Genomic DNA, 21,186 nt, shown 5'->3' with positions numbered 1-21,186 from the left:
ATATCTTCGACTATTTCCCAATTTAGAATTTTGGTGTACTATTAATTTTCTATCTATATATATTTCCTTTCTATTATATAGCCTCTTACAATTACCAAAAAACTAATTACTTTCATTTAATTATATACTATGCCCCAATATATAATAATTTCATTGTTTCATCATAATGATTTAAATATTTAATATATTCTACTAATTTATATTAATTAACTATAACTACATATTGGAAGTAATTTTTTATTTATTTATTTAAGTGGCTATCATGTTCAAAACTAATTTGTTACCATAAATTACAATAATTAATAATTTAAAATATTTAAAAGACATATAAAAAATTTATCGACTCTCATTATTTTAGCAATGCCAGATAGATTGAGATAAAAGAAAAAGTACTGCAAATCATAATAATTAACAACTTAAATATTTAAAAGATATATGAAAATTTTAGTTGACTGTCAAAATTAAATCGAAACCACATAAATTAGTACACAAGGAGTAAATATATTATTTGATAATTACGTTAAAATTATTATAAATCACAATAATTAACAAGTTAAAATACTTTTTTAAAAAGAGATAAAAGTTTTATTCAACTCTCAAAATTTTATCGGTGCAACATAAATCATAACAAAAAAAAAAATTATCTTAATTAATTGCAACTAAATATTTAAAGTAAATCAATTTTATTATTTTAATTGACTTTTATATAAAAAATAATATTTTTATTTATTTATTTATTTTAATAAATTTAAATTTTAAAATGATTTTTTTCTTATATAGAAATACTAATATTTAAACTTAAATTTAAATTTTTAAAGTACAAAAATAATAAATTTAATTTAATAAAATAAATTTCTAATGAACAATTTCTTAGAATTTGTGTTGGGTTAATATGTATCAAGTTAAAAAGAAATAAAGAAAAATATATAGAAAAATTTTATAGTGTGAAAGACAAATATAATGCACTATCCAATAATGTTTAATAATATCATATTTGCATATGCAAATATAGCATCCCGTATTTAATTAATATACTATTTCGTTGAATTATAGATGATTACTATTAGATATGATAAAATTATGTTGATTTTTATAGTAATAACATAATCAGTCGCTCTTAATTAATTATTATGAGTCATCTAGGTATTAAGAAAATAAATAATATTTAATGAAAAATAAAATAGACATAAAATGCGAAGTTAACTCTTAATGTTTTAAATTAAATTTTCGTCTTTTGAACGATGATTTTACTATATTACTTCTTATTATAAGTCATTTATGTATTAGAAAAATAAGAATAACAAAATGATATTTCACCATAAAATATTTGATTTACTATCAAAATTACACTAGTGCCATATAAATTGGGATGAGACAGAAGAAGATATAAAACAACATATATTATTTGAAAATGAAATAAAAAGTACTGTAAATAACAATAATTAACAATTTTTTTTAGAAAAATTGACTAATTTCTGCTTCAGCTGCTTCAATCGTGATTTTACTATATCACCCCTAATTAATTATTATGGTCATTTAAGCATTGTGCCACATAAGTTGAGATTGAAAAATATTATAAATCACAATGAAAAAAAATTTAAGTTATTTTAAAAATATAATTGGCTATTGTCGACACAAAACTTTGGAAAAGAAGAATAGCATATATTATTCAAAAATTACATAAAAAGTATTATAAATTACAATTGTTAACGACTTAAAATATCTAAAAAAAAAAATTAATATGTTATATATTTCAAAAAAAATTACATGAAAAATACTAGAAATCACAATAATCAACAACTTAAAAAATTTTAAAGATATAAAATATTTGGTTAACTCTTAAAATTATATTAGTGTCACTGAAATTGGATTGGAAGAAAAGTATTATAAATCACAATAATTAAAAAGATAATTAAATATCTTAATATTGGACCTGTGCTAACACGGGTCATTCTTCTCTGGTAATTATTCTACGCTCTCCTGCACACCAACTCTGAGTTTTATTAATTTGAATATTGAAACTTTAGCTGAATAATATTGATGGCTACCTATGAAATAGTAATATTCATCCGTCCCATCTTTTGACTTTGTATTCTAATTTGAAAAAAATTCAATTCAATGGCTATTCCTTTATCAATCTTTTTTGACTTTATATTGCTCATTTAATATCAGCCTTTGAGTTCCCACGTGTTAATTGGTCCTTGGTTCTTGATTTTCCTCACCAATTAATGCCACCTCTTATTAGTTTGATCATATTTATATTAATATCTAATATACTGATGCAACATACTAGTAATTAGAGTTTGTTTATAGATTAAGGAAGTAAGTTGGATTACTTGTAGCTAGTTAAATGACTCGATCTTATAACGAAAAGTCAAAACTACCACCCGTCTTTATGTGGGAAATGGATTTACTTTTATAAATGATCATTCCAAAATAAGTATTTTTTTTTAAGCTTTCAAAAGTCAATTTAATTAGAGTTCGAAGTTAGATTTGTTTATATTATGACTAATTTGAATATGTAAATATTATATGAAAAATACGATAAATGCATGTCAAAATAATGACAGTTGCATTTTAAAGTATTAATTAAAATTCACATAATTTAAAGCTCGAGAAAAAAAGAAATAATGACTAAAAATAATTTGATATACAAAGTGAATAAGAAGCAATAAGGATATTGGTCGATCATTATTATATCCTAGTTACGTTATTAGTAGATTAGAACCACAAACATCAATATCAGAAATATAGGGATAAGTTATTTCATTTGACATTTTTTTCCTGGGGTGGAACATAGGCACTGTAGTGCATGTATTATTCCGCACGCACTTAGGAAAAAAAGGCAGAAAAAAAAAAAAAAAAAAAAAGAAACTTCCATAAGAAAGAAAATATCTAAGAAAACCATTTTACATATCATACGTAAATAAGTAATGAATTTAGTAAATTTCTTGATCATATTAGATATTATGATATAATATAACTTGATATTATTATATAATACTAGTAATTATTAGTGGGGAGAAAATTAATGTAATCATAGGAAGGTTCGCTTACTGTGCCCCTTTAATTTAATCAAAGGGGTAATGATCAACTTCCGCCAATGGCCAAGTTGCCAAGCTGGATTTATTAATTTTAGTGCTTCAATGGACTCAAGTAAGTGGGGCAATAATAATTCGATCAAAAGAAATACAGGTTGAGCTGAAATGAGTTAAAAACAAAAATACTCTCATTCAACACTTTCATAAATTTATAATTTATTTAAATACCTAAAAAAAACCACTTTTTTAATTACTGACTATATATATCACATAATAATCAAGAAATAGCTTTTGAATCACTTAAAAAAGGATTATCCTTCTTAATCATATGATATTAAGAAAATGCAACATATAGGTCGCATGTTTAGCTAGTATATATGACGATAACATAACATACGTATGTCGCGTATAAACCCAAGTCACGTAACTAATTAACCTACTATTTTATATTCATTAAAACATTAGCAACTAGCTAGCTATCTTATTCTCTTAGTCAACCATTGACAACGTGAAGTTATATACTATAAAGTTTCATATTACAACCACGTTATATTGTTTGTTAGTCTCATCAATCTTGGGAGTTGGTACCCCAGCTAGTCTAACTGTCCCTCTCTCTCCCTCTTCTATCCTTCTAATTACTACTAACTTTTTTCTCTAATAACATATATATACCTCTGGAAGAAGAAGAAGGCGGAGATGAAGGCGGCGCAGCCCTGGGGAGGTGCACGATTTGGACTAGGCTTGGCCATCATCTTCATGTTTGGTCTACTGGTGAAGATAGCCATAGCTCAAACAAATACAACCACTGATCCTTCTGAAGGTGCCTCCCTTCCCTTTCACCTATCAAAAAACTTCTCCTTTCTCAGCTTCTTACTGTTAAAAGATTCTCAATCATCTTTTTCATAATTAAGTATGGTTAATCATGTCTTCTTAGAGCTTGTGTGATACACTATTAATTCACTTTTCAAGTTTGCTACAAGACCACACCCCATTCCCCACCAAAAGTCTCACTCCATTAAAATAATAAATTATCTACTTATCACTAATTTTCTAATTAAATTTCTACTTTTACTTGTCATTTTTGACATATAAAAAAAAAAGATAACTTCTTTTTTCCTATTTTATTCACAACATTAATTGTTTTTTCTTTTAATTAATTTCAACACATCATTTATTAGGGATACTATATTAAAATAATTATATTATTAATTATTTTTCTTTGCTTATTCAAATTATGATAAGTAAAATTGAACGAAAGAGTATTAACTACTGAATTCTTTCAACAATATTAATATGGTAATTTATTCCCACTTGTCGTTTGGTGCTCACCTGATGTGATACTCTTTTTTAGCTAGTTTTTTATACTAAAAAAAAAGTGACTAACTTTTTATATCTTTTTTTAAAAATTAATTTAAAATTTTCATCTGTTTAATGAACTGTTCATGGCATAAGTTTCAATATTTCTTGCTTCTTTTTTCACTTTTTTGCTCAATTAACATATAGTATATCTTTTTGGTAATTAAAACACTTTATTAATTTACAAGGTGAGATATTTACAAAATCAAAAGGGAGAAAATTATTATATTAAATTTACAAATTAATGTAAGGATATATGTTAGTAATACTTACTAAATAAATAAATATGATTATATCATAAAAATTATTCAAAGTAAAAAGATGACAAAGTTAGTTTTCCCTGGGGGCAAAAATAGTAGTAGCAAGTTTTAGAAAAATAATAGTAGTACGGAGTTAGTTGTACTGGAGTGGATAACGACGGCTCTGTTAGCTGGCGAAGACTTCAACTCGTCAACTTTTGAGTTAATATTATACATAGGTACGTAAATAGTAAGGTAATATAATTATTTATATGCAATAAATATTCACAACACGTACAATGACAATATAAGTATACGTGGAATTTGTCTTGTCTAATGGGGGATGTTAAATATTTTAATTTATATAAGGGATCCAAGAAAGGTCATTTTCCTCAATGGTAAATGGACAAGAGATTTCATTTATAACAAACCTACTTCACTCAAATTTTGGATAACTAAATCATGCCTGATTTGAAGAATTACTTTTATTATTGTAGATAAATTTTATCTTGTTTCTAGAAAAACCTATAATGCAATATATTAGTACAACAACAACAAACACCAATATCAATCTAGTTATTTGACGAGTCCTGAGCGAGAGGTTGGTGTATCTGCATAGACATGTTGGTTCCAATAGATCTTGACTCAAGTAAAGTATTTTTAAAAGTGGGCTTGAAAAGGAAACACGAATAGTGAAGAAGTCATGTTGAAAATAATGAAGAAAAAAATGGTGACACTAACAAAATTATATGAGAATGGGAGGTAACATTGAACTTTGTTTTTCTAAAAATAATATTTTCCAAAACTCTAAACTAAATGAACATGAGAATTAACCAAGGTGTTTTCCTTCATGCCAAACACACCCTTAAGCTTTATGAATGTTTTGATTTAATTTGAGATGACAATTAAGAGAAGTGAAGTTGTCTAGTGTATCTATATTACATACACATGTGTATAGCAAGTTTTGATTTGAGATGGTTGTTTGGTTATGATATGTGAGTTCAATTTGAATTCTTGATTTAAACATCCCAAATTTATCTAAAATGTAGGATTTCAATTCATATTTGTATTAGCATTTGTTCATTTTTTAGAAGATTTTTATATATGTTAGCATTTGTTCATTGTTTAGAAGATTTCTTTATATGTTAGCATCATCCATTAGATTCTCATATTGTGAGTTAATGATAATGCAGCCCGTATATTGAACTCCATCTTCCAAAGCTGGCAGATTTCTGCAACAAATCAATGGAATATTAGTGGTGAGTTATGTAGTGGAGCAGCCATTGATTCAACTTCCATTGAGGATTTTAATCCAGCCATCAAATGCGACTGTTCTGCCAACAACCGAACTCTTTGTCATATCACTGGCTTGTAAGTCACTCTTTTCCCCTACGCACTGTTCAACATCTGTTATATATACGCAAAAAATAGTTTTGACCTCGTGCAGTATATACAAGGTATTTGCTCAATCGTACTCCTAGTAGTCTTAGCCAATGCATTTTGTCATCCCTTAGTTTTTTTTTACCACGTTGTTCACTTTAATGACATCTGGTGCATGTCTTAAGAGACAAATCCAATCTTTAAGGTCATAGATGCTCTTTCAATATATACTATATAGCCGGAGAGAGATTTTGTAAGTGCTTCTTAGATTTTCTTTATACATGTATGTACTCCTAGATGCACGCACACTTAAATTACATGTTGGATTCGTCTCTGTTTTGTATTTAAATGTATTTTAGTATTGACCACTGTAAAGAATCTTAATAGTGCTTCTGCTTGTTCTTCTTGTATGCAATTGGATGTAGTTCGGGGTATTTACTTACCGTGTAACTTTGACTTCTCTTTCCAATGGTTCTTTACAGGAAAGTTTATGCCTTGGACGTCAGGGGGGAAATTCCAGATGAATTATGGAGTCTTACCTTCCTCAATGATCTGTACTTGCTTCCTCTCTAACTGTAGTTTCATCCTATACTTTTCGTGTTTTATCTCCCAACTACTGATATTTTAGTTACAAATTGCAGGAATTTGGCCCAAAATTACTTGACAGGCACACTGTCTCCATCCATTGGCAATCTGACTAGGATGAAATGGCTGTAAGTCTACTCTTATTTCAGTTATTTATGCTCAATCATGATATTTTGGGTGTTGGCGTGTCTGGAATAATTTAGAGGTTTGGTGTATGCAGAACCTTTGGCATCAATGCTTTGTCAGGGGAGATTCCAAAGGAACTTGGGTTGTTGACGGAGTTACAATCATTGTATGTTCTTATAATTATGTTCTTTGGACCCTTGGTTTCACGATATATCATCTATCGATGCATGAAAAGCATCAATCTTCATCGTTTCCTCTTCATTTGTTCATCATTTCCCTGTGTTGCAGAAGTTTTGGCACAAACAACTTCTCCGGGCCTTTGCCTTCAGAGCTTGGAGACTTAACAAAACTGACACAAATGTGAGTTAGGATGCATTGATTTACATCTTACAAAACTGCTACCATGTCACATTTTAATTGTTAGATTTTTGCAGTCTGCATGAGAAATGTGTTATCTGTTCATGAACATCACACAAAACCTGTATGGTGTTGCGTTGTTTTAATTTATACATCAAGTGCAAGGCCCTGAAATTATATTAGTAGAGCAGGAGGTTGTCAATGTCTCCATGATCTAATGGAATCTGTGTTCTGCTTGCTTTATTTTCATGCTAGAGGAGTATAGTTAATTAAACCCTTCTCTGGTTTTATGTATAAAGTAATCATTCCTCATCTGAAGAGTATGATAAGCTATGTTAGGTTGTTAATATTTGTCACATGAATTGCAAAAAAAAGATGCAGAATAAAACAAGGCCAATACATAAAACTCTCATTTTACGTACAGTAGTATCGATCTTGCTTGTCCCTTTCTCATTTTGTTTCTCCTTCCATTCTACGTGCTTGAAGCTTTAAAATTCTAATTTCAACTTGCAATATACAGAAATAGAAAGGAAAGAAAAATAGTACTCTATCCGTTTCATTTATGTTGTCCCCTATACCAAAAATAGATGTTTCACTTGTCCATTTTAGCAAATCAAGAGAGTTTTATTACTTTTTCCGTACTATCCTTAGTATTAAATCACTACATAACTTTAGAGTTCCAAAACATCATTAATAAGGTTAGTTTAGTAAAATTCACCTCGAGTTCCGTACAAATGATGCGGAACGAAGGCACTTTCCAGGGAGGTGGCTTATGCTGTTGAAAGACTAGCTCATTAAAAAGTATACCAGGGCAACAGGGGCAAGTAAACTACAACAACATATCCAATGTATTCCCACAAAGTAGGGTCTGGAGAGCGTAGCGTGTACGCAGTCCTTAACTCTACCCTATATGTGAGGTAGAGAGGTTGTTTCCGATAGACCCTCGTCTCAAGACAAAAACAGTCTAGAACTTAATTGAAGTAGAAGAGACAATAGGTAGTTAAATAACACCAGATAGTAGCAGAACAATACTACAATTGAACTACAGGAAACAGCATATAACATAACTTGAAATATTTAGCACAGATTTAGACAAACAGATGCCAAACAATACAACATATACAAATGCATGAGAGTTTCCATCAAATATAGGAAATGGAAGTTATTTTTGAGGTTTATAAGTTAATTTTTCTCCTGAATGGGCCCTTCTTTGATTGTTGAAATTTCTTATGTTCATAGGATTTTTGCAAAGTATGTGACTGTTTTCTTATTTTTAATTATCCTGTCATTTCTGTAGCTTTTTTTTTTTTCTGAAAAAAAAAAACTATTTTGCTGCTTAGTTATATCAATAGCGCTGGTGTTGGCGGCCCAATACCATTGACATTCGCAAAACTGCAGAGCTTGGATACGGTGTAAGAGCTTTCTGTCACATGCTCCTTCTGTGTCTTATCAATTTTTTACTTGGCCAAATTTGTGTAGTAAATCTCACTGGAAACTTAACTATTCACGCTTTCAGGTGGGCTTCAGATAATGCTTTTACAGGGAGGATTCCTGATTTCATTGGAAATAATTGGTCAAATGTTACCGCACTGTGAGACAACAGTTACTTGAACTATGTCCAGTTTGTTATTCTCTAATTCTTTCAAGAATGGCGTCTTACTTTTTACGTGCGGCATTGGTATAATGCCTTTACTGCATCTATTCTCTAGCATAGTCTGTGTCTGATTTTTCTCTTGCCACAGGAGGTTCGAAGGAAATGCTTTTGAGGGTCCAATACCAACTTCCTTTTCCAACTTAACTTCCTTGACCGACCTGTGAGTTTTAGCGACTCTTTTATCATTTTGTTCATAGTTTAGAATCCACTTTGCTAATTTAGCAGAATCTGATAATTCATTTTCTGCATAACTCACAGGAGAATAAGTGATCTATCAAATGGGAGCTCTTCATTGGACTTCCTCAGGAATATGAAGTCTCTAAGCAAGCTGTAAGGAACATGACAAAGCACCACATGCTACAAAGTTCGACATTTTAGTTCTTTTCTTCTTCTCTGACACAACTAAATTTGATCTTTTCAGGGTTTTACGAAATAACAATATTTCAGGTCCCATCCCAAGTAACATCGGAGAATATCAGAGCCTGTCACTACTGTGAGTTCTGAGCATGATAACATTCTCATTAGCTCTTTAAACCCTCACTAACGTAGATCAAATTATCTCGCGTATTTGACCATGATAGGATATGTGAGCATAAACATCTAACAGTGTCGTGCTACAATATTCAACTCGAGTTCACTTGGAAGATGTTGAACACTCATTGATCAATCCTTGTTTTCTCAGTGATTTGAGCTTCAACAATTTGACTGGGCGTGTTCCAGATGCACTTTTCAATCTGACTTTGCTGACTCACCTGTAATGATCCAATGTTTGCTCATCTTTGATACCACCTTAACATTGTCTTCATGATCTAATTCCTTTTCATTCGTCAGGTTTCTTGGTGATAACAAGTTAACAGGCACCCTGCCAGCTCAGAAGAGACAGTCTCTCCAGACTATGTGAGTAACTCTTGTTTTTATATGATTTCACTGTCAAATATCCTTTCTGTTGGAATGAATGTGCTGAAATTTCAAACATCTTCACCATCTTATTAAGAAGAATGAAGGACTATTTCTGTTATAAGTTATTTCAGCATATTCCTTACTGACACTTCGAAGCCTTACTGGGTAATATATGATAGGATAATACCAGAGGGTTCGCTAGATTGGTTCATAATATCTAGCATGTAATTGAGTGTATAGTTGAAGCTTGTTATCAGATCAAATAGTCAAATATATATTTTCATCTTATGGCCTTCAGCTGGCGTGCAGCCAGGAATTGCAAGGTATGCCATAGAAAAGCCTTCATGAACTGACGCTGCAATTTCATGTTGCTGGAGCAAAGTCTAAATGACTAAATTTCTATTGATCTTTTTGTCTGTCTTTCTAGATCCTGCAAGCTCTCTCTATCATATAAATGCTTGACTTTTTCTATGTTTTGCGCACAAAAGCATCTGAAATGTTTAGTAGTTGTTGCTTAACATCCCATCTTTTCATTTAGAGATTTATCATACAATGAGTTATCTGGAAGCTTCCCTTCTTGGATTAATGGACCAAATCTGCAATTGTACGTATGCGAATAGCTTAACTTTATATAATGCTTCACCTACTCTTTTTCTCCCTACCTTTTGGTCCCAGTTTTGATCGTGAGCAGCATGCTAACACTGATACATGACAACTTGCAGAAATTTAGTTGGCAACAACTTCACAAGAGAACAAATAGAACAATCAGATAGCAGGTAATCAGAAATTTAGTTGACAACTTTGCAATTATAATTGTCTCTTTAATCGAAGAACTTAGATGGGTGGATACTTTGTATTCAGTTCTCTGCCTTCTGGGTTAGATTGTCTTCAACGGAATTTTCCTTGCAATCGAGGATCCCCGAGATGTAAGTGCTTCATACAATTCCTTGACAACAAAAATCCCACACCATGTTTTGTGGTTTCATTAGTATGATTAAGTTTGAAAATATTTTGTCCTACATTTTGTGTGTAATATCTGCCTACATTTTCTGTTCTTATGATATGTCATTCACCAACAAACAAGAAGGTCACCTGCTACTCTATTCTATTGCTAGTGTTCTAATATAAAACTGTGTACTGGTTTCTTATCTTGTCGTGCATGTGACTTTTCATAATTCACAGATTCCAGCTTTGCAATTAAATGCGGAGGACCTCCGATAAGATCTAGTGATCAGACATTATATGAGAGGGATAGCGAGGCTCTGGGTCCAGCAACATATTTCATGACTAGTACCAGGAGGTGGGCTGTTAGTAATGCTGGTCTGCATTCTGACCGTCCAAATCAGAGCTTCACAAGCGTCACCTCATCTCAGTTTACAAACACCTTGGACTCAGAGCTCTTCCAAACTGCAAGAATTTCTGCTGGATCACTTAGATACTATGGCTTGGGCCTTCAGAATGGTAATTACACCGTGATCCTTCAGTTCGCTGAGTCCGAAATCTTAAATCCCCCAACTTGGCGCAGTGTTGGAAGACGTGTATTCGATGTATATGTACAGGTATGCGTTATATTGTCTTCCAGATATGTTGTCTTCCTGTCATTTACCATTTATCAAAATGAAAAAATCTCAACCTTATTTCACTGCTTTGAGCCATTTGATACTGCTCACAACAAATTTATTTAGTAGAAATAACCTTTTTCTCCTTTCCTGCATTTGGATCATAATTGACTTAATAATTTTATGGTTATCTTTTCCAGGGCACTCTGCAGTTGAAAGATTTTGACATTAAGAGGGAGGCCGGGGGTAGGTCCCTTACAGCTGTTCAAAGGCAATTTAAAGCCCGGGTTTCTGAAAATTATCTCGAGATACATCTCTTCTGGGCCGGAAAAGGGACCTGCTGTGTACCTATACAAGGCACATATGGACCTTCCATCTCAGCAATTAGTGCAACCCCAGGTATCCATGAATTACAGACAGCCCAAAGTAAAGTAGATTCTTAAATGTAGGCATTCAAAACTGTATTGAGACTGTAAGCTTTTTCGCAGATTTTGTTCCCACTGTTAGCAACCAGCCTCCTTCTACGAAAAAGAACCGCACCGGTCTGATTGTGGGTATTGTTGTTGGAGTTGGTGTCATAAGCTTGGTTTCATTATTTGCTGTCTATTACCTAATTCAGAAAAGAAAACAGCAGAAGGCTTTGGAAGATGAAGGTAAGAATCGCAAACTGATCTCATATGGTTCTTCCGTCTTTTGACTTTTAAGTGATTCTTCTATCTTTAAGTTCAACTGCTTGGAAGCTATCTAAGACCAGAGCTTAAAGGAAAGTCGGTTTAGCAACGCTCCCATTTCAAGATTTTTTTGTTGTTGTAGAAGTTGCTTGGAAATGTTTATTTCTTGATTTTGACAAGTTGGCTAAGAGCGAGAGTTAATGCTAGGAGTCAGTACATGCACTCCTTCAGTTTATTGAGCTTATGAAATAATGTATAATGTATGCACTAGCGTGTAAGTCCCAGAAATTGATTCATTTGGCATATTAAGAACACCTCCTCTCAAATTTTCAGAGTTCCTGGGGATAGATACCAGACCCTACACTTTCAGCTATTCAGAACTTCGAGCTGCGACTGGTGACTTCTCTTCTTCTAATAAGCTTGGAGAGGGAGGTTTTGGACCGGTTTACAAGGTAATCTATTTCTTCCACATGAAGTCCTGAAGTAACTAGTGTTCCCTATATTGCAATTCTCGTTGCACCTTTAGCTCGCTCACATGTTTCCCAAACTTCAAGAAATGTTTCATGCTAATTACTTGTGCTTTCTTGTTTGCTTTAGTTTTGCTATGAATTATGGGAAACAGGAAATGGTTTTATTGAAATCGTCTGAACGTTGAACCAATTTTCGTGGTCCATAGGGAACACTTGAGGATGAGAGGGTTGTTGCTGTTAAACAACTGTCCGTGGCATCACATCAAGGAAAGAGTCAGTTTGTGGCAGAGATTGCCACTATATCTGCTGTACAACATCGTAATCTTGTGAAACTCTATGGTTGCTGCATCGAGGGAGATAGACGGTTACTTGTTTATGAGTATCTTGAAAACAAGAGTCTTGATCAAGCGTTATTTGGTAATAATGAATGCACTATCTTGGAATTTCTGCCTTTCCTCTTACAAGAGAAGAAAGAAACACACTTTCATTTTTATAGAATGATTATTGAGATTTCGGCTTCAATTGTGCAGAAAAAGGATCTCTATATCTTGACTGGCCAACGCGCTTCCAGATATGCTTGGGAGTGGCAAAGGGTCTGGCGTATCTTCATGAGGAATCTCGAGTCCGCATTGTCCATCGAGATGTCAAGGCCAGTAATATTCTGCTTGATGCAGACCTAAACCCTAAAATTTCAGATTTCGGATTGGCAAAACTTTACGATGACAAACAGACTCATATAAACACTCGTGTTGCAGGCACAATGTAAGTTCCTCAAAATTGAAGATGGTGTAATATTCTCACTCCTTTTCTATAGTTTTGTTTCATGAGCTCGTTAACATTTTCTTGTAGAGGGTATCTTGCACCAGAATATGCCATGCGCGGACATCTGACAGAGAAGGCAGATGTGTTTGGCTTTGGAGTTGTAGCTCTAGAGATAGTCAGTGGTAGAGCAAACTCTGACGAGAGCTTGGAAGAAGACAAGATCTACCTTCTTGAGTGGGTAAAGTTCTTTCCTTCTTTGCCTTTTTTTAATGATCTCTGTTGTCTTTTAAGAGTTTGACTTATCGCCTTCTCCTGTGGCTCCTACATTTATTGTTTAGTTCCAACCATATTCATCGCATATCACTGACTCCTGCGTACGCTGCTCTTCTAGGCTTGGCAGCTACATGAGAACAAGTGCGAAACCGAGCTGGTGGATGCAAATCTATCTGAATTTGATGTAGACGAAGTGAAAAAAGTAATAATGATCGCTCTACTATGCACTCAAACATCCCCAGGATTACGGCCTTCAATGTCCCGTGTAATAGCAATGCTTACAGGAGATGCTGAGGTTGCCGCTGTGACTTCCAGACCTGGATACCTGACCGACTGGAAATTTAAAGATACAACAAGCTTCATGACCAATCATCCTTCGCAAATGCACAATTCATCAGAGGGTACAAGTACAGCCGCCACTACAAATTATTCACCATCAGGTGCTGACACACCGATCCTCAGCGACATCATTGGAGAGGGCAGATGAAATCTTTTATTTTTCAGTCATCTTCTGTGAATAATCTTTTGTTTGCTCAGGGTATAATAAATAGAAGGCTTTTGTGATGCGTGTTATTATGTACTTACTTTGGGTGGTGGTGTTATTTGTTGGAAGCCTAAAAAACAAATAATTATTGGTAACTCTATTATGGAGGCTGAATTAATTGTTTTAGCTTCAGTTAGTGAGGAAGCGAATTGGTTGAGAGATTTGTTATTTCAAATACCTTATTTTGAAAAATCAATTCCTCCTATATTAATTCATTGTGATAGTACCGCTGCAATTGGTAGAGTTCAAAACCGTTATTACAACGGTAAATCCAGACCTACGGAGAAAATACAGTAATGTGAGATCATATTTGACAAATAATATCATTAATGTTGATTATGTCAAATCTTGTGATAATCTTGCAGATCCGTTGACTAAAGTCTTGACGAGAGAAAAAGTCTGGAGCATATCGAGGGGATGGGATTGAAGCCTATTGAATCTTAAATCCAACCTGGGGACTAGAGATTCTATAATCAGGTTCAATGGGAAAAAACGAATCACATGATGACTTGTTGCGAAAAAAATGCACTATTTATTTATTTATCTTTCCCTATAATGTGCGTGCATTTGCATGTAATGATTGTGAGGTTGAGTTTATTAAACTCTTAATGAATATCTACAGCTCGTATGAGTGGGGTGCTAAAATTACAGGAGTACTCTCGACGGATTTCACTTATGTGAGTGTGGAGGTAGGCCGCTTACTATGAGAATTAGGCTCATTCTCAAAAGACACTCATTAAAATCGGGATAGCACACGGCCGTAATGTGCTGACTATAAAGCTCGTATCAACACCTTGACTATTATGTGTAAGCAGTAACTTTTTTATTTTTCCTTTAGTAGTCATAGTTCAAGTCTGAGACTACTACGACTCTGAGTAAAAATTAGAAAAAAATACATAAAGTAGAATACTTAAGTATTAAACTACAAAAAATAGTAACACTTTTATCAAATTACATTTTATAGCATATGTATTTGTATCCTGGAGGGGACAAGTCAAAGAGTATTACTGTTGGACGGTGAAACAATTGTTGCAGTGGGCTTGAATCTCCTTAAAGAGAGCGAGATATCCGCGCCTTAGCTATAGAAAAAGAAAATAATATTTTTCTTTATTCATTTGTAATTTTCAGTTGTAATATTATTGCAATTTATTGTAAAATTTCACCAACCCTACTAAACTTCCAAAATTCAATAATTCGACTATGATCTAAATAACAATCCTCAAATCTATCGGCTATTTGTGCATTTGTCTCATAATTTTTCCAAATAAGTTTAATTTTTAAATGATATGAATCGAATGGGTCAAAATAATTTGAGTTGCCAAACTAGTGGATCATTAACTCACAAAAACATGAAATGGGTGGACAAATTATGAGATCTTTGGTCAATTTTATCACACGAGTACGCGCCGTTACGTTAACAAAAAAACAAAGTAATAAGTTGAAGTTTGAACTTATGTTAGTTATAAATAATGTGAACAAAGATGCTACGTATATCTTCGACTATTTCCCAATTTAGAATTTTGGTGTACTATTAATTAATTATTCTACGCTCTCCTGCACACCAACTCTGAGTTATATTAATTTGAATGTTGAAACATAGCTGAATAATATTGGTGTCTACCCATATGAAATAGTATTCTGCGTCCCATTTTTTGACTTTGTATTCTAAGTTAAAATTCAATTCAATGGCTATTGCTCTATCAATCTTTTACGACTTTATCATATTACTCATTTGATATCAGCCTTTAAGTTCCCACGTGTTAATTTGTCCTTGGTTCTTGATTTTCCTCCATCTTTTTATTAGTTCAATAATATTCATCATTAATCAGAGGTCGAGGTCGACCCTGGTTATGGAGAAAATTTTGTTGGGACCGCTACCTCGAATGGGGCCCTATCCGGAGCGAATTCGAATTAGTCGGGCTCCAATGCGGGTACCAAACACCGGATAGAAAACCAAAAAAAGATAATATTTATAATACTTCTATCTCTTCGTTTCATTCTAGTTGATCCTTATTGACTTAGCATTCCCCTTAAGAAAATATTTGATAAAAACTTATTTTAGTAATGTAACCCTATTAATTAAGTATTGAAAATATAAATTTGAATATATAGACTTTACAAAGTCATTTAATGATAGAGATAATATTGAAAGAGTATAATAAATTTCTCTTGATTTTAGAAATGAACAACTAAAATAAAATAAATATTTTTAATAAAAGGATCAATTAATATGAAACGAATGGAGTGGATGAATTTATTACAGATTAAGGAAATAAGTTGGATTGAATGAATCTTGTCGTAATAAAAATTCAAAACTACCAAAAGTCTTCATGTGTATTTACTTTTTATAAATGGGTGATATGTACATATACTCTCCTCAAAATTCAATTTAATTAATATTCGAAGTTAAATTAATTCAATAATTTGAATATATAAATGTTATAAAAAAATATGATAAATTGAAAAGATTTGTGTGTTAATATGCTGGTAGTTGCATTTTAAAGTATTAATCAAAATTTACATAATTTAAAGCTCGACAAGAAAAAGAAGAACAAATAATGTGGTACAGAGTGAGAAAGAAGCAATAAGGATATTGGTCGATCATTATTATATCCTAGTTACGTTATTAGTAGATTAGAACCACAAACATCAATATCAGAAATATAGGGATAAGTTATTTCATTTGACATTTTTTTCCTGGGGTGGGACGTACTCATCAATATTGATATGGACAAATAATAGTACTTGGTAATATAAGACAGTTCATGTATTATTAAACTTAGGAAATAAAGACAGAAAAAAGGGAAACTTCAATAAGAAAGAAAGTATCAAAGAATACGTGAATACGTAATGAATTTAGTAAATTTCTTGATCAAGTTAGTTATAACTTAATAAATGATTATTTGAGAGATTATTATATAATACTAGTAATTAGTAGTGGGGAGAAAATTAATGTAATCATACGAAAGTTCGCTTAATGTGCTCCTTTAATTTAAGGCAAAATGACATTCTGAACCCCTTTACTATGTCAGTTTTGTAAGTTGGATACTTCTATTTACATATTTGTCATCTGAACCATTGAACCCATTAAAAAGTAACATTTTAAATCCTTTTTTGGTGAGTGTAACACACTCTCCCCCACGTCAGCTGTCATGTCAGCTGTCACGCCTGCCACGTCTGCCACATCATTTAAAAAAAAATATTACATTAAATTTCAAGTCATTTTAAAATGCTACATAAGAAATTAAATATTAAAATTAATTTAATTAAATAAGAAAAATTTATAAATTGTAGAAAAATTTGAATAATCCTATTTTTATTTTTGCTCACAAATTAAACATCAAATCCATTCCAAATAATTAAAATTCTTCTCCAACTAATTTAAATTTTTAACTATAAATTCATATACAAACATAATAAATTTTTGATTTCTAAATTTGAATATTTTTAACAAATTCACAAAAAGTTTATTATTTTTCAAGCGAAATTCACTAATTTTTTTCATATTCACTATCACTCATTTTCAATTTAAATTTAAATTTTAATCAACAAAAAAATAAAAAGATTTCAAATTTAAATTTTAATTAAAAAATAAAAAGAATTGAATTGAGAGGGAAAATTAAAATAAAAAATAAAAAGTGAACATGTGTGGGGGGGGGGGACGGGCTGGGGTGGGGGTGGGGAAGGGCTGGACGAGTATTGGGGTGGGGTGAGGGGGCTGGAGGTGGGGTGGGACTGGGTTGGGTAGGGTGTGGGGGTGGTGACGAGCTGGGGTGGGGAGGAAAAAAATATTTTTATTTTTGTAAATTTTTTAAAAATATTTTTAAATTTTTAAAACATTTTTAAAGATATTTTTAAATTTAAAAAGCTGAAGAGAAAAAAAGTTCCCTTTTTTTATATAAAAAAAAAAACTATTTTTTATTTTTTAAAATTATTTTAATGTAAAATTTGTCAAAAATTGACCCCACTCGCACCTCAGGCGAGTGGCTACACTCTCTTTGTCCTTGCCACCATGACCTTGCCACATAGACAAGATCAACGGTCAAAGAGTGCAAATGTTGCTTTTTGATAGGTTCAAGGGTCGACAAACATGTAAATAGAAGTGTTCAACTTATAAAACCGACATAATACAGGGGTCCAAAAGATCATTTTGTCATAATTTAATCAAAGGGGTAATCAACAAATGGACTCAAGTAAGTGGGGCAATAACCCGATCAAAAGAAATAGTCGTTGAGCTAAAAATAAAAATATTCATTCAACACTCTTAATTTTTGTTAAATTTAAATTCATAATTTATTTTAAATACCTAATAAAACTCTTTTTTCTTTTATTGACTATATATATAACATAATCAACAAAAAAAATGGCTTTTGAATCACTTAAAAAAGGATTGTCCTTTTTAATGATATGATATTAAGAAAATGCAACATTCTAATATATAGAAGAGGCTTGGAAACAAGAGGCGGTTCTCCGTGATTTTATCATATCATTTTTAGTTAATTCTTATATGTCATTTAGGTATTAAAAAAATAATAATATTTAACAAAAATATAAAATAGATATTTATGACATGTCTGGTTCAGCTGCTTCAATCGTAATTTTACTATTTCATCCCTAATTAATTACTTTAGGTCATTTAAGTACTAAGCCGTGATTTTACTATATCACTCCTAATTAATTATTATATGTCATTTAAGTATTAAAAATTAATAATATTTAACAAAAAATAAAATACATATTTATGACATGTCTGCTTCAGTTGCTTCAACCGTAATTTTATTAGTTCATCCCTAATCAATTACTATAAGTCATTTAAGTATTAAAAAAATTAATAATATTTAATAAAAAAATAAAATAAACAAAAAGATTGATAAACAAACTATTGAAGTTTTAAATTAATTTAATATCTTATATAAGGCCTGTCTAAATTTTTTTTCACAACTATTTTTTATATTAATATTGTTATACCACTTCTAATAAGTTATTTCCTAATTGATTATTATGTGTCATTTACGTATTAAAAAATTAATAATATTTGATTAAAAAAAAAAGTAAAATAGATATTTATGACATATTTGTTTCAGTTGTTTCAACCGTAATTTTACTATTTTATCCCTAATTAATTATTATGAGTCAATTAAATATTAAAAAAATATTTAATAAAAAATAAAATAAACAAAAAAAGCTAAATTAATTATTGATGTTTTAAATTAACTTGACATCTTATATGAAATTTTTTATAGTAATTTTATTGTATCACTTCTAATAAGTTATTATGAGTCATTTAAGACATGTCTACTTCGGGACTTCAATAGTGATATTTGATTGACTCTCGAAATTATATCAGTGTCATTTAAATTGAAATAGAAGAAAAAGTATTATAAAGTTCAGTAATTAAAAACTTAAATTATTCTCAAAATATAATATACTATCAATGCTATAAAACTTTGGACAAGGAGAGTATTATAAATTATAATGGCTAACAATTTAAAATAGTAAATTATAATGTCAAAAAACTATTATAAATTACGATATCTAACAACTTAAAATATTTAAAAGATAATTAATTATCAAAATTTTATTTGTATCATATAAATTGAGATTAAAAAATAACATATATTGGACCCGTGTTAGCACGGACCTTCGATATCTAAGTATATATATAGGTCGCATGGCACAGTTGCATGTTTAGCTAGTATGACGAATTGACGACAACATAACATACGTATGTCGCGTATACACCAAGTCACCTAACTAATTAACTTACTATTTTATATTCATTAAAGCATTAGCAACTAGCTAGCTAGCTTATTCGATCTCTTAGTCAACCATTGACAAAGTGAAGTTATATACTATAAAGTTTCATATTACAACCACGTTATATTGTTTGTTAATCTCATCTATCTTGGGAGTTGGTACTTGGTAACTAGTCCAACTGCCCCTCTCCCTCTCTCCCTCTCTCCCTCTTGTGTCCTACCTATCAAAAACTTCCTTTCTCTGCTTCTTACTGTTCAAAGATTCATAATCAAGTATATCCCAACCTCAAATTATGGTTAATCATGTCTTGTTAGAGCCTGGGTGTTACACTATTAATTAATTCACTTTTCAAGTTTGGGGTGAGTCGTAGCCGGTAGCTAGGTGTGCTTTCGGTTAATTAGATAGTGTATCGTACTACTTTGTGATGCCTTATTTTTGTTATTTTCATATTTTATTACAAACTTATTCACTGTCTCTGTTTCTTGAGTCAGGGGTCTATCGGAAATAATCTCTAAACTTCTTTTAAAATAATGATATGAACTGCGTAGATTTTATCCTTCCAAGACCCCATTAGATGAGAAATCACTGATGTTGTTGTTGTTCAAGTTTTCTATACATTTTACCCTTCAAAACCCCATTAGATGAGAAATCACTGGTGTCGTTGTTCAAGTTTTCTACCAGACCACAACCCATTCATTTTCTCAAAAAGACTCACTCCTTTGAAATAAAAAATTATGTAATGTAACTGCTGAATCCTTTCAACTATTAATACGATAATTTATTCCCACTTGTCGTTTGGTGCTCACCTGATGTGATACTCTTTTTTCACTTTATGCTCAATTAACAAATAGTTTTTTTTTCTTTTTTTTTTTTGACAATTAGAACACTTTATTAATTATCAAATGAGATATTCACAAAACTAAGAGGGAGAAAATTATTATATTAAAATTACAAATTAATGTAAGAATATATGTTAGTAATACTAAATAAATAAATATGAATATATCATAAAAATCATTCAAAGTTAAAAAGATGTGAGATATAAAGAAAATGACAAAGTTAGTTTCCCCTGGGGGCAAAAATAGTAGTAGCAGTATTAAAAAAATAATAGTGCGGAGTTAGTTGTACTGGAGTGGATAACGACGGCTCTGTTAGCTGGCGAAGACTTCAACTTTTGAGTTATAGTATACGTACGTAAATAGTAATATAATTGGGTTTTTAATTATCAGGCAATATAATTATTTATATGCGATAAATTTTCACTACGAGTACAATGACAACAACAACAACAAACCCAGTGTATTCCCATCTAATGGGGTCTGGGGGGTAAGATGTACGCAGTCCATACCTCTACCTCTAAAGAAGTAAAAAGACTGTTTCCGACGAGTACAATGACAATATAAATGATTTTTATAGATGTGCAATTTATCTAATGGGGGATCTTAAATATTTTTATTTATATAAGGAATTCAAGAAAGGTCATTTTTGTTGTAAATGAGAATAAGCACATGA

General features: G+C 31.4%; 1 protein-coding gene across 4 annotated transcripts; it reads left to right on the top strand.

The window, feature by feature from the left end:
• The first annotated feature begins 3,583 nt into the window (after nucleotides 1-3,583).
• On the top strand, nucleotides 3,584-14,109 carry LOC107878888 (probable LRR receptor-like serine/threonine-protein kinase At1g56140). Of its 4 annotated transcripts, none has more exons than XM_016726055.2 (24): nucleotides 3,584-3,861; nucleotides 5,830-6,007; nucleotides 6,499-6,570; nucleotides 6,658-6,729; nucleotides 6,822-6,893; nucleotides 7,016-7,087; nucleotides 8,425-8,496; nucleotides 8,601-8,675; nucleotides 8,827-8,898; nucleotides 8,997-9,068; nucleotides 9,160-9,231; nucleotides 9,421-9,492; nucleotides 9,570-9,635; nucleotides 10,177-10,242; nucleotides 10,361-10,414; nucleotides 10,500-10,564; nucleotides 10,821-11,197; nucleotides 11,398-11,596; nucleotides 11,686-11,850; nucleotides 12,202-12,320; nucleotides 12,545-12,755; nucleotides 12,869-13,100; nucleotides 13,188-13,338; nucleotides 13,492-14,109. In XM_016726055.2, the coding sequence occupies exons 1-24, from the start codon at nucleotides 3,738-3,740 to the stop codon at nucleotides 13,858-13,860; spliced, it is 3,099 nt and encodes a 1,032-aa protein (XP_016581541.1). In that variant the 5' UTR covers nucleotides 3,584-3,737; the 3' UTR covers nucleotides 13,861-14,109. The 4 variants fall into 4 exon arrangements, with proteins under 4 accessions (XP_016581541.1, XP_047249367.1, XP_047249368.1 ...); XM_047393412.1 differs by lacking the exon at nucleotides 3,584-3,861 and adding an exon at nucleotides 5,220-5,237; XM_016726056.2 differs by lacking the exon at nucleotides 3,584-3,861 and adding an exon at nucleotides 5,419-5,631.
• The last annotated feature ends 7,077 nt before the right edge of the window (nucleotides 14,110-21,186 follow it).

Source organism: Capsicum annuum, chromosome 7, assembly GCF_002878395.1.
Source record: "Capsicum annuum cultivar UCD-10X-F1 chromosome 7, UCD10Xv1.1, whole genome shotgun sequence".
NCBI classification, from domain to species: Eukaryota; Viridiplantae; Streptophyta; class Magnoliopsida; order Solanales; family Solanaceae; genus Capsicum; species Capsicum annuum.
The sequence above is the reverse complement of the archived record's forward strand: the minus strand, read 5'-3'. Positions and strand labels throughout refer to the sequence as shown.

Excerpts from the sequence above, each read along its gene's own strand:
- LOC107878888 (XM_016726055.2), top strand. The coding sequence starts at position 3,738 with ATGAAGGCGGCGCAGCCCTGGGGAGGTGCACGATTTGGACTAGGCTTG. Across the intron at positions 8,676-8,826 it reads TGGTCAAATGTTACCGCACT|GAGGTTCGAAGGAAATGCTT; the intron begins GTGAGACAACAG and ends CTCTTGCCACAG. Across the intron at positions 10,565-10,820 it reads CAATCGAGGATCCCCGAGAT|ATTCCAGCTTTGCAATTAAA; the intron begins GTAAGTGCTTCA and ends CATAATTCACAG.